The sequence below is a fragment of the Lupinus angustifolius genome, chromosome LG01, assembly GCF_001865875.1.
Source record: "Lupinus angustifolius cultivar Tanjil chromosome LG01, LupAngTanjil_v1.0, whole genome shotgun sequence".
Classification (NCBI taxonomy): domain Eukaryota; kingdom Viridiplantae; phylum Streptophyta; class Magnoliopsida; order Fabales; family Fabaceae; genus Lupinus; species Lupinus angustifolius.
The window spans coordinates 31,935,395-31,950,058 of NC_032009.1; the positions used below are offsets into that span (position 1 = coordinate 31,935,395).

Below are 14,664 nucleotides of genomic sequence, written 5' to 3' on the forward strand. Positions count from 1 at the left end.
CTAAGCTGCTCACCATTGGCCCCTATGAAGAGCCACTTTGGCCCTTACTTGACCCCTATGATAGGTTAGTTTACATGCCTGGTGACACCTCCTCCTTCTTGTCATAGCCTTGTGTCATCCATCAGGTCATGTTCTTGGCCTTTAAGCAAAGAAAAAGTAAGATGTTCCATGAGTTGACCTAGAAATCATTTTTCTGGTGCGCCATCTGCTTAGCACACCTGGTTCCCCGCTAAGCTTCCTATTTCAGCAGCTTAGCTGACCTGGTTTCACGCTAAGCTGCCAATTTCAGCAGCTTAGCTGACCTGGCCTGGTGCTTGGTGCTTGATTGACCTAGCCTGGTGCTTGGTGCTTGGCTTGGCTGGACAACTTTGTGTCTGATTTCTTCATGGTGAAACAACCTTTTTTCTTTTGGTTTGTTACTTGATTTTTGTTGGTTGCTTGACACTTTTGGGTTGTTTTCTTTAAGTTAAGGTAAGCATTTGATTTTTGCAAGTTGCTTGGTCTACCTTAACTTAGGTTTCTTCAAGACGAAGTAAGCTACCTTTCTTCAAGGCTAAGTAACCAAATTAAGCACATAGCATGCCATGCTTTAACTTGATTACTTTTAGCAATTCATTTTGAGCTTTTGTCTTGAATTTTGGCTTGAATTTTTGTTAATCTTTAAATTTATTCTTTAATATTCAATTTCCTACAAAACTCAAAGAAAACTTGGACAAGAATTAATAGAGAACTAATTTATTTAATCATGCAAAATTCACCTAAAAAGTGTTAATTTAAGTTGGTTTTCTACAATTTGCATAGGATAAGTGCCATAAAATGATGGTGAAAAATGTATACTTTTTGCACTTATCAGCTACCACCATTGTCTACTCCGACAATCCTAGTTCAAAAAACTATCATACTCCACCATAAGGAGTATACCCACAACACACACTTTGCATAAATGTTAACTAATATTTGTGTTACATCCAAGCCAGTTTCACACCCTTGCATCTCTACCAATTCTTGTGTTACAAGTTGCATCAAAGTCAATGCCCATGTTACACCCTACATCAAAATCAATCAGCGCTTTTGTACTTTTGTAGATCTACTAACAATTAACATCTTTCACTGTGATGTCTCAGACACGCCATTAGGATATTCCACTTCTCATCTCAACTGAGAACATTCTCTCAACATTAGAAAGATATTGTCAATTTTGCCTACATCGCCGGAAGCGCTGAGCGACTACCAAGATATTATTAGAGAATAAAGATTACAAACCCTAGCACACCCATGGGCCCACCTGTCTATGAGGTGTTTCTATTTGGTGCTTATATCTGGTGCATATTACAACAAGGGACCTGAGTCTAATATATAACATTGATATTCTACGGTATTTTAATGTTAGACAATGTGGGACTTCATATAATAACATATTTCAAACATCCCCAACAGAAATGATCTTGAATTGTCTTATTGAAGATGATTTTTAGAAGAGGATTATAAGAGAATTATTCTGATTGTGAAGAAAATGAAATTGGTAACTAAAATAGTTAAACCTATGCTATTTATAGCTAGGTGTAAAAAACTGTCTACTAATTACTTTGCTATATTAGGAATATTTCCTATGATGTACTGTCCTTCTCTTTGGTGTTTAGGGTATTGAATATAGTATAAATAATTATGATGGTTATTGAAAAAATGTCTAGTGATAGAATGGCTTGTTCAAGTCTTGGCAACCCTATGAAACCGAACTCACTTAAAGTCTTTTTTTTATATAAAAAAACTGTGTTTTCTTTGGATGACAACTCTCCTTTTCTCATTTCACCTAGCTCTGTCCAAGTAGTCTCAAGAGTAATGCAATTGTAAATGGCTATCTTTTACAGTATTGATTCATTAAATACAAAGTTTCATGAATGTCCATAGTTGTGATTTAGCAAGACAAACATATACAACTACAAGTTTGTTTCAATGACTCCGTGAATCACATGAAACAGTAATATGTTGTATTTGATGAGGCTCTTGTTCCTTCATTTCTTCAACATTCTGCATATCCTTGCTCTTACCCCAAAGAAGAATGTATAATCCAATCATCACCAACACGGACCCTATCACACTAAAGAACATGCACAACTATAAAAATCAGATTTCAAGGTTGATTTTTGTATCTGTTTAGTTATTTTTGGTTATCACTTGAATGAGTTTTTCTTATTGAATTCACTACTAAACTAAGAACTTAAAAGTTGAGTGTGTGCTACATGGTTTAAAAATGTAGACTGTATTACTCTGATGTGGTCACGATATCTTAATTGTAGTGGTCACCGCAACCATAATAGGTTGCAGTTATAGACTACAATGGTCAAAATTGGTTGCATCAGGCCATAACAACCTCAATGACCACAATATAATAGTAATCGCAACCACAATTTAAAATATGTGTTTCGTAATTTTGGCTGCTAGATAACCGGTAGAAGAATTCACCTTCCAAGATAGAGCTGCTCATGCAAGATTGGGATGTCAATCATGGCTGACAATATCTGAACAATAGGACTAAATGCTGCAGCAAAGACAGGACCCCTCTTCTTAACACACCATGACATGCCTACAAAGCACAAACCTGATCCAACTATACCCTGCAAGCACAATATTGTTACTTTGTTGACAAACTTCTAAAATATCTTATGCACAACACTACCATTTTCCTCCCTTTTGATCAATGAATTATGCAAATATCACTCCACTAATTGACATCCTATAGTTAAGGAGCTAATCTTTTCGGAATGCGTGGATACCCCTTTCAGCAAGTGTCGCTCCCAGAAATTGAACCCTTGACCTTTTGGTCATTTTGAGGATCTAGCAGAGTCTTACACCACTAGATCAACGCCTTATTGTTAAACCAGGTCTTATGAGAAGTTGTATAAAGCAAATGTTCAACTAATGCTATCCTTATATCCTTAATTCTCTCTTTAACTTGGAAAAGTATACTTACAGAGTACAGAATTGTGATTATTTGTATCTTTCCCTTGATAACCCACATGGACAACTTCTTGTCAATGGAAAAGCCAAGGATAGCTGATTGAATGGCTCCAAAAAAGTTCATGATGGCTGTGCTAGAATACTGGCATGGGTATCTCTTGACTATATTTGATTGTAAAATATACCATGAAGATATAAAGAGGGTTCCCAGAATCAAAGTGATTACACCAATGGTCCATTTTTCTGTTGATTTAGTAGCTGGAGAAGCTGGAGCTTCATACTCATAGTGAGAATAATTATTAAACAATGGTTTCCCTTTGTAAAATGTCAACAACAATGCTCCTCCTATGCACACAAATGTACCAAGAATCTTTGCTTTCCCACTGTTGCATTTAATGTTTATAGTCTCTAATCTGTAATGTGTAAATCATGAGAAAGAACAATTGTTGCAGTCATCACTACAAATAATATATAGGAATGGTGTAGATGATGTGCCTAAAAAGGGCGTTCGAGTGCACGAGACTCTCACTTAATGGAGTCTAGATATGGTAGATACACGCAGTCTTACCTCCGCATGTAGAGAGACTGTTTGAGGTCAGTAAACAACAATATTACCATTGTATCAAACTCACCCTCTAGATGGTGTCTATATATAAGTTATAACATTCATAGTTTCATACCGAAATGGTAATGCCATAATGAATGTGATCACAGGCACCATATTTACAAAGGCACAAGCATAGGTAGCAGAGGTGTATTGAATCCCCATAAGGAAGAAGTATTGTGTGATTGATGCCCTACAAGGAAAGTATTCATTACTTATTTTCATACAAACATGTTAAACATAACACATAGTTTGAACTTTGAACCAAAAAAGAGCTAATGAGAAATTGAATCACAAAGGTAGATTGAATTTTATGACTAACCCAACAATGGCACTGAAGAAAAGGTAACAACAAATTCGGAATGTGAGCTTTGGTCTTCCATTTCTGCAAGAAGATATAGTAATATAACTAATGAACTAATGTTTATTAATTGATGCAACTTGGCTATTTCCATGATAACAATATTGGAACTTTTCAAAAGTAGAAAGATTACTAATTCTAGGAACTTGAGGGACCCTACCTTTCCCAAAAGTAACTCATTGGAGCTAAGAAAATGGAAGAAATTGAAAGGCGGTATGTGATAAAAACCAGATGGTTCATCCCTTCTTCAAGGACTTTCTTGAGAAGAATGTTGACTATAGTGAGAGCAAAAGCAATTGCTATCATTACTAGAAAAGGTTTCCATTCATCACAAGTTTTCATTTCAGAAATGCATTTAGTTCTATTTCAGTGCTCTTTAGTGGCAGAGTGTGGCTGCAATGCAACACAATATAGAACTACCTGTAGGTTTTATATGCTTGTGTATGTATGTGTATCTCTCTATATATGCATATATCTATATTCCATATTATTGTAATATCTATATATTATTAGTGTAAAAATTTATACACAATCAATAGATCATTCACAATTCATTTATATTACTTTTATTAAAGAGTCAATGATGATTAAACATGACTGGTAAATAATGCAGTCGCAATATATAGAACTCATACGCCGACAATGTATACATTTTTTTCTCATTCCAGTTTATCTGAATATGTGGTAAGAAAGCAAGACTCTATTCTACATATTAAGAAACAATCTCCTGCAGTAGTTGAATGGAAAATGCTGTGTCCATTTCCAATCATGTCACATATCTCCCTTTATCTATCGAGGAGAGGGAATTATAGTAAGTGTACAGAAGATGAGGTAAGGCAAGTTGTAATTAGAAGATAATAACTGTGTAGATGTAAGGTGATAAGTGTGTATATACATCTTTATTCTTGTTGGGAATAAGCGAGTAGTCGAATATTAAAAGAAAACGAGGAAGAGAGAGTAATACAATGAATATGTTTAAGAGGTTCAACCAATTTGTGTTTACGTCTCGAAAATGTTGAACAGTTACCACTATTAGAGAATAAAAGGTTTGTGTTTTTGTGATTGTTGTTTTGTTTTTACACAATTAGATTTATAATCTCAGCCCTTTACATTATCGGTCCCAAACCCATAATTTGTATTACTGTTTTGTGAAGAAAATTGTAGCCCACCAAAATGTAAGTCACTTGCACAACAATTCCAGTACAATATGCTCTTCCACATGCTTTCTTTTACCAGATATATGATATAACTCCACAGTAAGATATTATTCGAGCATCATTTTCCGAGACCAGAAGATTTTTTCACTTTGCTTTACAAATCTTGTAGCTGAAATTATTGGCCTAATTTAGGCCATTGGTTATTTTTATATACATTTCATATAGGCAGAAAACATGATAAGTTGTTCTGCATGTTTGTCCATGATCGTTTACCCATTTCTGCATTTGAGTACTTTTGGTGATTAATGACAAGCCCCCTTAGACTTTAGGGTGGAACAGTGGAAGAAATGGTGCTTCTCCCCATTTTCATGCACATGGCATCTAATACTTTTTTATCTTTTGAATTAGTATGAGCGTTGAGCAGCACCCCTGCATGAAAAGCCAGAATAAAATGTCAAGTCATATAGCAATTCAATTACTTCATATCCTCGGAGAATATCAGTATCATATTCAGTAGATATGTAAGAATGTGGTAATTAAGTGATGACATGATATTATTTTTTGTTGGAGAAAGTGAGCAATATTAAAAGAGAAAGTGAGAGGCGGCTACAAATATATTAAATAATAAAGATTTGTGTGTGTTTTTGTGGCTATTTTTGCCATTAAGTTTACATAACACTCATAAGTATATAACTCTCAATTTCAACTTTCTTTTCTTTATCAATCTCTTTGGTTGAGTAGAAACAGAAGAGGAAGAGAAATGGATGAGGAGGAGAGAAAAAATGGCATGAGACTCACACAAAATTATTTCTCTCCCGTAAGAGGAAAGAAGCTAGGTGACAAGAGTTATTTTGACATGGAATGACAAGACTGCCCCTAAGCTTTTGTGTTCTTAAGCAACTTTTTCTTTTTATTTTATCTATATTTATGTCATTCAAAAACTCATATTTATATTTTTCTTATCATTTTCTTTATCATTTCTCTCATATCAAACAATATAATAATCTACTACATTTCTCATATCTTTCCTTCTCTTCCCTCTCTTTCTCACCTATCTATCTCTATTCTCTCATTTTTTTCACTCTTCAACCAAAGAAAACTACATGGACAACACTTTTCACTTGTCCAAATTTATGATTCAAATGCCATGTTTGTGACTTTGATCTTAAAACCTTAGAAATTCACAATTTTCTAATTAATGTGGACATCATATATTTAATACAATTATATCGACTATTTATTTTGAGGTTACAAAACAAGTGGTCTAATTATTAACAACATAGGCTTCTAAAACTGATGATGAATATGAGCTTAATGAGTAGATACATAAACGGTTGGCCTATAGGGGATAATGGAAACTCTATAAGTTAACGCATAAGGAACGATTATGGTCCCCAAGACACCAAATCACAAACAGTTTTCACCTCTCCCTATCAGAGAGATAATGAAGGTCCTAAAATGAATTCAAAATTTGGTTGAGGAAGACCATCATACCAAAACTCTCTAAAAAAGTATATCAAAAGAATACATCAGATAACAGAGATTCAAGTATGACACTGTATCTTTGTTTTATATATATATATATATATATATGTGTGAGAATCATGAGATTCAAGATCTTAGGATTGTTAGTTCACAAATCATAAGGAAAATACACAAGTGATATAGAGTTTTAGGTTCTGAATTTTATGATTTTCCATTAAAGATGTTTTTCCCCAACTTTTTTACGAACCCTAATTTTTAAATTTGGAAATTTTTATGCTTCCGCTATTGGTTATAAAAATTGGGTATCTACGAATAATGAGGATAACTTTTATGTATTTCCGCTTTTTGAATCATGGGTAATTCAAATTATGAATTGTTGCAACATATGTTGAAGTATATATTTAGATCAGTGCATAAACATTGCATTTACTTTTATGACTCTGTTATGCCATATATATATATATATATATATATATATATATATTATATGTGCACTAATGCCTTAGTGTTGGACATTGACTTTTATCACTTTACAATTTTGTAATTTGTTAAAGTAATGTATAATGTATATATGAGTTTAGTCTGTTTTTCTTTTATACATATACAATCTAGAATTCATGGTCTTGTATATATATTGTGAATTAAAATATACATATATACCTATGTAATTGTTTCTAGTGAGGTTGTTGTGATTTCTAGAATTACTGATTAAACTTAATATATATATATATATATTGGTCACAGTTAATGCTTAAAATTATATATACTTTACTATGATGATAACATATGTGTGATGATAAATATGTAACAATTATAAAGTTTTTTCATGTGAATAATAGTCGGTCCAAAGAAAGTTTATTGTTTGACAAAACTAATTTTTAATATTTGATCATTACATTGAGAGTAACACTTACAAATTAATTTATCTATCTAAAGACTAGAAATTGATGTTGTGCTAGGTATCTTGTGATAGGTCTATTATGTGAACATGCCTTATTTTATATATATTACTTGACTTGTTTATTTAAATGACTGATTGCATTATTAAGTGGTTGATATTGTTGAAGCATTGTTTCTGTTTGGACAGTATGCTCTCTGCCATGATTAATCATGTCTAAAATTGTAATATTTTTTTATGAAAAAATTCAAAAGGATATTTTTTTATGCAGTCCTTGTGATGAGAATGGTGAAATGCTACTAATAGGCTATAGTGGATATATGTATTTGTATGTGGATATAAATAATATATGTTTTGGATTAAGTGCTGAATCAAACTCAACTAAATGGCTTTTCCTTTGGAAAATAAAATTGTTTTATATTTTAAGTGAACTTATTAAATAAGAAGTCACCAAAGTGACATCTTTTTTGTGAATTTTTTAAAATAAATGTCAAATGCTAGTGCGTATATGTATCCACACGATTATTAATCGGCCAAAAGGAAGATTATTATTTGGCCAAATTATATACACATATGTGATGGTAAACATGTGATTATTATAAGGTTGCATATGTGAATGATAAATCGGTCTAGAGAATGATTTATTATTTGACATGTATTATGATCAATGTTTGACCATTACAAACAAGAGTACCATTAGTGATTGAAATAAAATATCAAGCCAATTGTATGTTTGTAATTTATGTGAATAGTGATCGGCCCAAAGGAAAATTACTATTTGGCCAAAATTACAAACATACTTGTGGTAATAAATATGTGATAATCATATGACTTTCAATGTGAATAATAAGTCGGTCCAAACAAATGCTTATTGTTTGATAATACTGATTATCAATGTTTGATTATTGCATTGAGTGTACCACTTATAAGTTAATATTTTTGTCCAAAGACTGAATATTAATGTTGTGCTAGGTAACTCATGATGTACGCGATCATCATTTGAATTTAAGTATTAAAGTTAAATGTGAGTTTAATTGCAAGAATGATTGCAATTTGTTTTGTTCTTTTACTAGTGCTGCAAATATTTCTACTCAAATGAAGAACATCACATTGTTGAATGGGACAAACTTTAAGATCTATAAGGAAGCCGTAGAAATTATTCTCGACTATAAGGATTCAGATCTATTACTTCAGGTGGAGAAAACTCATTTCTACTTCGGAAATACTCGATGAGGATAAAATTGAGAAATTGGAAAAACTTTAACCGAATGTGTCTAATGATCATGAAACACTCTATTCTAGAAGCGTTTCTGGGCTTTATCTCTGAGGGTCAGAGTGCAAGGAAGTTCCTTGAAGAAATAGAACCATACCTTGCAAAAAATGAAAAGGCGGAGACGAGTAGCTTTTTGGCTAAACTCATCTCCATTAACTATAAAGACAAAGGAAACATAAGAGAGTATGTTATGGATATGTCTAATCTCGCATCAAAACTCAAGTCACTTAAGTTAGAGCTTGGTGATGACTTGTTGATGAGTGTGAAATTATGCTATATTTGTATTACATTTAACTTGCATTTTAGGACATAATTAGGATTTTATGATTATTTTTAGCTTTTATTTCTTTTTGTTCGGGTTGAGCGAGTGTTTTTGTCTATGTTGTGCAACTTAGATGAATTGAAGACAAAAAGAGTAGAAATTAGGTGCAAAAAGATGGAATTCGGTGTTGAGACTATGTGAAGACCAATTGAAGGACCAAAAGAAGTCGTGTATGTTATATTCTATTCCTATTTTTTAGATTTGTTTTATTGGGCTTAGCCCAATATTTTTTAATTAAGATAAATGAGGGTCTTCCCTCAAGGATTGAACACTTTACACTTTACATTACAATTCTCTAATTTTAGAATTTGGTATTCTCTTCTCCATCATGAGTGAGTAATTCCTTTTGTTTTTAGGATTGGGGCTATGCCCTTTTACATTCAATAAACACATGTTCTTACTTATATTTCATTGAGTGTTGTGATTTGAATCATTAAACTGAGTTTTATTTGTGTAGGTTGTATGACTAACAAATTACACCTCTTAGATATATTGGGGAAGGACCAAGAGGTGAACCCAACTATCTGACCATTCAGTTATTCAAACTAGAATCCTAATTCACGAGAGTAGTCTTAGGATTCTTGGGGATTTCTGGAATTCAACTTAGGTTGTTACAAAGCGATGGGATAGAAAGATCCAAGTGAATGATTCAATTGATAATCGTACCACGAGAGTAGATGTGTCTTCAATGGAGTACATGTGTCAGAGCTCGAGAAAGGATGACACATATCAAAGAACAATTTACCCTCACAACTTAAAGTTTATGAAATGGAGCAAAACAATGATTTGCGAGTGTAAAGGCGATAAACGTTATCTTGATAACTCTTCCTAAATTAGATTTCAATCCTTTTTAATATTTTCATAATTATTCTTCTCAACTATTCAATTGCTCTAAATTCACTTTTAATTCATATTTGAGTTAAAGATAAATTAATTGTTATAATTAAAGGAATTTTCTAGTCCTCGTGAGATCGATATTTTATTATTTGACGACATAAACGTGTGCTTGCGATTTGCCCTATCAAGTTTTTGGCGCCGCAACCGAGGACTGCGTCAAAATTTCTTTAGTTCTCAATTAATTCATTACTTTACTCTAGTGTATTACGCGTTTTCCTTTTACTTGGTATCTTTACCAAAGTTCAAATTACTACTCAAAGTTAGAAAGGACATGCGTGTGTATAAAAAACAGCTGAACAAGATGAAGAATCACTTCGCAACTATGCAGCCGCTAACGCTCATAGTTCACATCCTGGTGATGAACAATATATTACACACTATTCATAACCTTAATTTAGCATTATTGATGATTCTTGGTGCCTAATGGACTTTGTTTCACATAGTTTAGTGTTTTAGACTTTATTGAACTAATATTCCTAAAATAAGTTAATTTGAGATTATTTAGCCTGATTAAATCTGTTATCATTTTCAGATCATATTTGGCACCAATGACATTTTGGGCATTATGGAAGTGGAGGATATGTGTTGACTTGAAAATTGTATTTTTATTTTAGGAGTTTTTATTTGTAAATTTGGTTTTAGTTTTGGGCCCGTTGTTTAGGGCCCATTTTCGGTTTTACTCTTTGTAAAAGAGGGAACCCGAATTCCAGTCTCACACACTACATTCACTCATTTTCAGAATTTCGTTTTCCCTCTCTTTTGCTCAGCTAGGGTTTCACATCTTCTTCATTTTCGGTTTTCATTCATCTTTTTCATTTTCGGTTTATATCTTCCACCGAATGGAAGACTAAACTTGTAGACTAAATTCCTTTGGTAATGTATCACAATAATGTATGACAACTCTTGAGATTTTATTATTAATGCATTTTCGGTTTCTTTATTGTTGATTTCTTCTATCTTAGAAACTGGTTTATGAGTTTATCTTTGCTTGGTTGATTTACTCTCTAGTGCATGAATGCTTAGTTCGTGTGAATTTCTTAACCATTTCATGCTTATGTTGATCATGCTTATGTTGATTTTGCTTTGAATTCATTATCACTTAGTTAATTGGTTCTCAACAAATTCAAAAGTTAATGGTTGGAATCTGAAAATAATCTTTTGTAACCGATGGTTGAGTTGTGAACAAACGAACTAAAGGGATTTAGTCGTTTTATTACATTTCTTAACTACTGTTTCTGAATTTGATTTATGTTCATACAATCCAACAACAAAAACCCCCTTGTGTGTGTGTGAGTATAAGGTGTTTGAAACTTTGCTTGAAAGATAATCCTTGGAAAACGACCTAGNCACTTCCTAGTACTGTAGTTTTTAATTGTTATATTATTTGTATCGGGTACGACCTCGATCAAATTTGGTGCCGCTTCCGGGGATTATCGGTTCTTGTCAAAGGTTCTTAGTTTAGTTTAGTGTTTGTCGTAGAATAACCATTCTGTTTGGGCTTCAAAATCTACCTGTAGCATTCATTGTTTGCTGTTTGTTGTGTTGTTTAGCTATTTGCCTTTTGGTTGATTCAGGTGTATGTTGGTTAATATAGTTGTGATTTGAATTTTTGTATGAAACTTTGTTTCCACACTTCTTTCATCACATATTGAATATTGAATGCATCATAGTCAATCACCTTGCTGCTGGTTGTAAGATGCAAACAAGTAGTGACTAGTTTTACTGTTGATTTTCTATTTTTGGCATAACTTTGGAACGGTTAATCAGAATTGGACATATTATATATGCATTTGGGGTAGAAAATCCAAAAAGAGTCTTTTTTTTAATATTTCTTTTTTTATTTTACAAGTTTATTTTTCCAATTGTTTTTATTTTGTTGCATTTAATTAAATTAGTTAGTCTTTGAGTTTTGTCCTGAAACTTTTTGTGGATGTTTCCTATGATATTAATATTTTATTGATGCAAAGTTTTGGTTGATCACTGAAATTTAACATGTATTTCACTTACTTCCCTACATGGTTTTTACTGTTGCATTTAGTGCATGACTAGGGAAAATCCTAACTCTTTGCATCCAATAAATCCTGATTTTGATAGAACATTTCATAGTTTGGTTATACAAGTTAGGAATTTAAATTTAGATAGTGAGTCTTTTCATCTTAGTGTTAATCTACCTGATAGTGATACTGATTCTGCAATTTCTATGCATTCTGCTGTTTCTCTACTTTCTGTTGCATGCTCTAAAATTATGGCTGAACCACCTCCGATTTCACGTGAGAGGACATTAAGGGAGCTGGTTGCACTTGATTTCACATACGAAAGCTTGTGTATCCAGTATCCCAATGATGATGTGCCATATGTGCTCAAAACTGAACTAATCCATTTGTTGCCTAAGTTTCATAGACTTGTAGGTGAATGTCCTCATAAGCATCTTAAGGAGTTCCACATTGTATGTTCCACCATGAAGCCTCGTGAAAACCATGATTGTCCTAACCTTAGGGAATTTTGGAGCTTTGGAATTATTTTGGGAATGGATATTAATTAAGAAAGGGTGCATTGTTCTTCAAATCTTGGTTATGTCTTAAAGATGGTTAATAGAATTGTGTACATGAATGTTAAAAAAACAAAAAGAAACAAAAAAAAAAGAAGAAAAACAACAACAAAAAAAGAAACAAAAGTGAACAAAAGATTGAGTAAGGCAAAGAAGATTGAAATTAGATATTTGGTCTTATTATGGGTTGATTTTTGCTTACTTTTTACTTATTCCCCATTGGTCCTATATTCCATTTGGTTTTACCTACATATCTCATATTTATCCTACCTTGTCCTTGGCCCCATTACAACCTTGAAAAGACCTTTTGATCTTTATGTGCATGTGCTTATTATGTTGATGTTAGAGGCTTGTCAAACCTATGGTTGTGTTTGTTTTCATGAAGTGCTTTGAGTGTAAACACTCGCAAACTAAGACACATGAGTGTAAACACTTTAGAGAGCATATCTTGTGAGGTTCTATCATTGTTGTGACTCGCCTCTTGGTTTGATTGGTTTTGTGACATACTTGAATTCATTGGATGATGTTCATGGATATCTTGATTTGATTGTTTTACTCTTGTGTGTTTGATTTTGCTCATTTCATTGCATTTCCTAGATTTCATTGTGAAGTATGTGATTTTCTTAGGTGTTTCATTTTCTAGTTTTTGTGATCTTCTTGCATGACTCACTTTGGTGCATATCAGTTAGTATAGCCTTATTTCTTGATTTTGTCCATGAGTACAAAAGGTTAAGTGTGGGGGTATTTGATGAACAATATATTACACACTATTCATAACCTTAATTTAGCATGATTGATGATTCTTGGTGCCTCATGGACTTTGTTTCATATGGTTTAGTGTTTTAGACTTTATTGGACTAACATTTCTAAAATGAGTTAATTTGAGATTATTTAACGTGATTAAATCTATTATCATTTTCAGATCATATTTGGCACAATGGCATTTTGGGCATTATGTAAGTGTAGGATATGTGTTGAAGTGAATATTGTATTTTTATTTTGGGAGTTTTTATTTGTAAATTCGGTTTGGTTTAAGTTTTGGGCTCATTGTTTAAGGCCTATTTTTGGCTTTACTCTTTGTAAAAGGGGGAACCTAAATTCCACTCTCACACACTATATTCACTCATTTTCAGAATATCATTTCCCCTATTTTGCTCTGCTAGGGTTTCATATCTTCTTCATTTTCGATTTTCATTCATCTTCTTCATTTTCGGTTTGTATCTTCCACCAAATGGAAGGTTAAACTAAATTCCTTTGGTAATGTATCACAACTCTTGTGGTTTTGTTATTAATGCATTTTCGGTTTCTTTATTGTTGATTTCTTCTATCTTAGAAACTGGTTTATGAGTTTATTTTCGCTTAGTTGATTTACTCTCTAGTGCATGAATACTTAGTTCGTGTGAATTTGTTAACCGTTTCATGCTTATGCTGATTTCGCTTAGTTAGAGGCTTAGGTTTTGGAACTTTGAATTGATTATCACTTAGTTAATTGGTTCTCAAAAAATTCGGAAGTTAATGGTTGGAATCTGAAAATAATCTTTTGTAACCGAGGATTGAGTTGTGAACAAACGAACTAAATGGATTTAGCCGTTTTATTAAATTGCTTAACAACTGTTTCTGAATTTGATTTATGTTCATACTATTCAACAACAAAGCCCCCCTTGTGTGTGTGTGAGTATAAGGTGTTTGAAACTTTGCTTAAAAGATAATCCTTGGAATTCTGTGAGACTACAAGGATCCATGAGACTTCTAAAGATGTCATTCGTCTGCATGTTTCCATATTCCCTTAGAGATAGAGCTAAGACATGGCTAAGGAATAAAAATCCTGAAATTCAAGCAATATGACGAACTTTGTATGAGGCTTTTTCTCAACATATATTTTTACTTCTTCCAAAATTGTGCACTATAGGCACCTCATCCAAAACTTGAGTCAAAAGGATGGGGAGTCGATTGCTGAAGCTTGGGAAAGATTAAATGAGTTGACTGAAGCTTGCCCTCATCATGGTATTCCACCTTGGATGTTGGTTCAGAACTTCTACAGTGGGCTAGACTTTCCATCACAACAACTATTAGACTCTTCAACAGGTGGTGCCATTATGTGCAAAGGAATTGATACTGCTTCAAAGATCATAGAGAATATAGTTTCCAATTATCACTAATG

At 32.9% G+C, this 14,664-nt stretch overlaps 1 protein-coding gene across 2 annotated transcripts; it reads right to left on the minus strand.

The window, feature by feature from the left end:
• Positions 1,875-4,378, minus strand: LOC109360596 (WAT1-related protein At3g30340-like). Of its 2 annotated transcripts, none has more exons than XM_019605603.1 (6): positions 4,084-4,378; positions 3,885-3,947; positions 3,639-3,755; positions 2,972-3,371; positions 2,464-2,615; positions 1,875-2,098 (listed from the first exon to the last, which is right to left on the minus strand). In XM_019605603.1, exons 1-6 carry the CDS (start codon positions 4,263-4,265, stop codon positions 1,951-1,953), a joined length of 1,062 nt encoding a protein of 353 aa, XP_019461148.1. In that variant the 5' UTR covers positions 4,266-4,378; the 3' UTR covers positions 1,875-1,950. The 2 variants fall into 2 exon arrangements, with proteins under 2 accessions (XP_019461148.1, XP_019461158.1); XM_019605613.1 differs by having other exon boundaries at positions 1,954-2,090; positions 4,084-4,265.

Excerpts from the sequence above, each read along its gene's own strand:
- LOC109360596 (XM_019605603.1), bottom strand. The coding sequence starts at position 4,265 with ATGAAAACTTGTGATGAATGGAAACCTTTTCTAGTAATGATAGCAATT. Across the intron at positions 3,756-3,884 it reads TTCTTCAGTGCCATTGTTGG|GGCATCAATCACACAATACT; the intron begins GTTAGTCATAAA and ends CTTTCCTTGTAG. Across the intron at positions 3,372-3,638 it reads ATTATGGCATTACCATTTCG|ATTAGAGACTATAAACATTA; the intron begins GTATGAAACTAT and ends TACACATTACAG.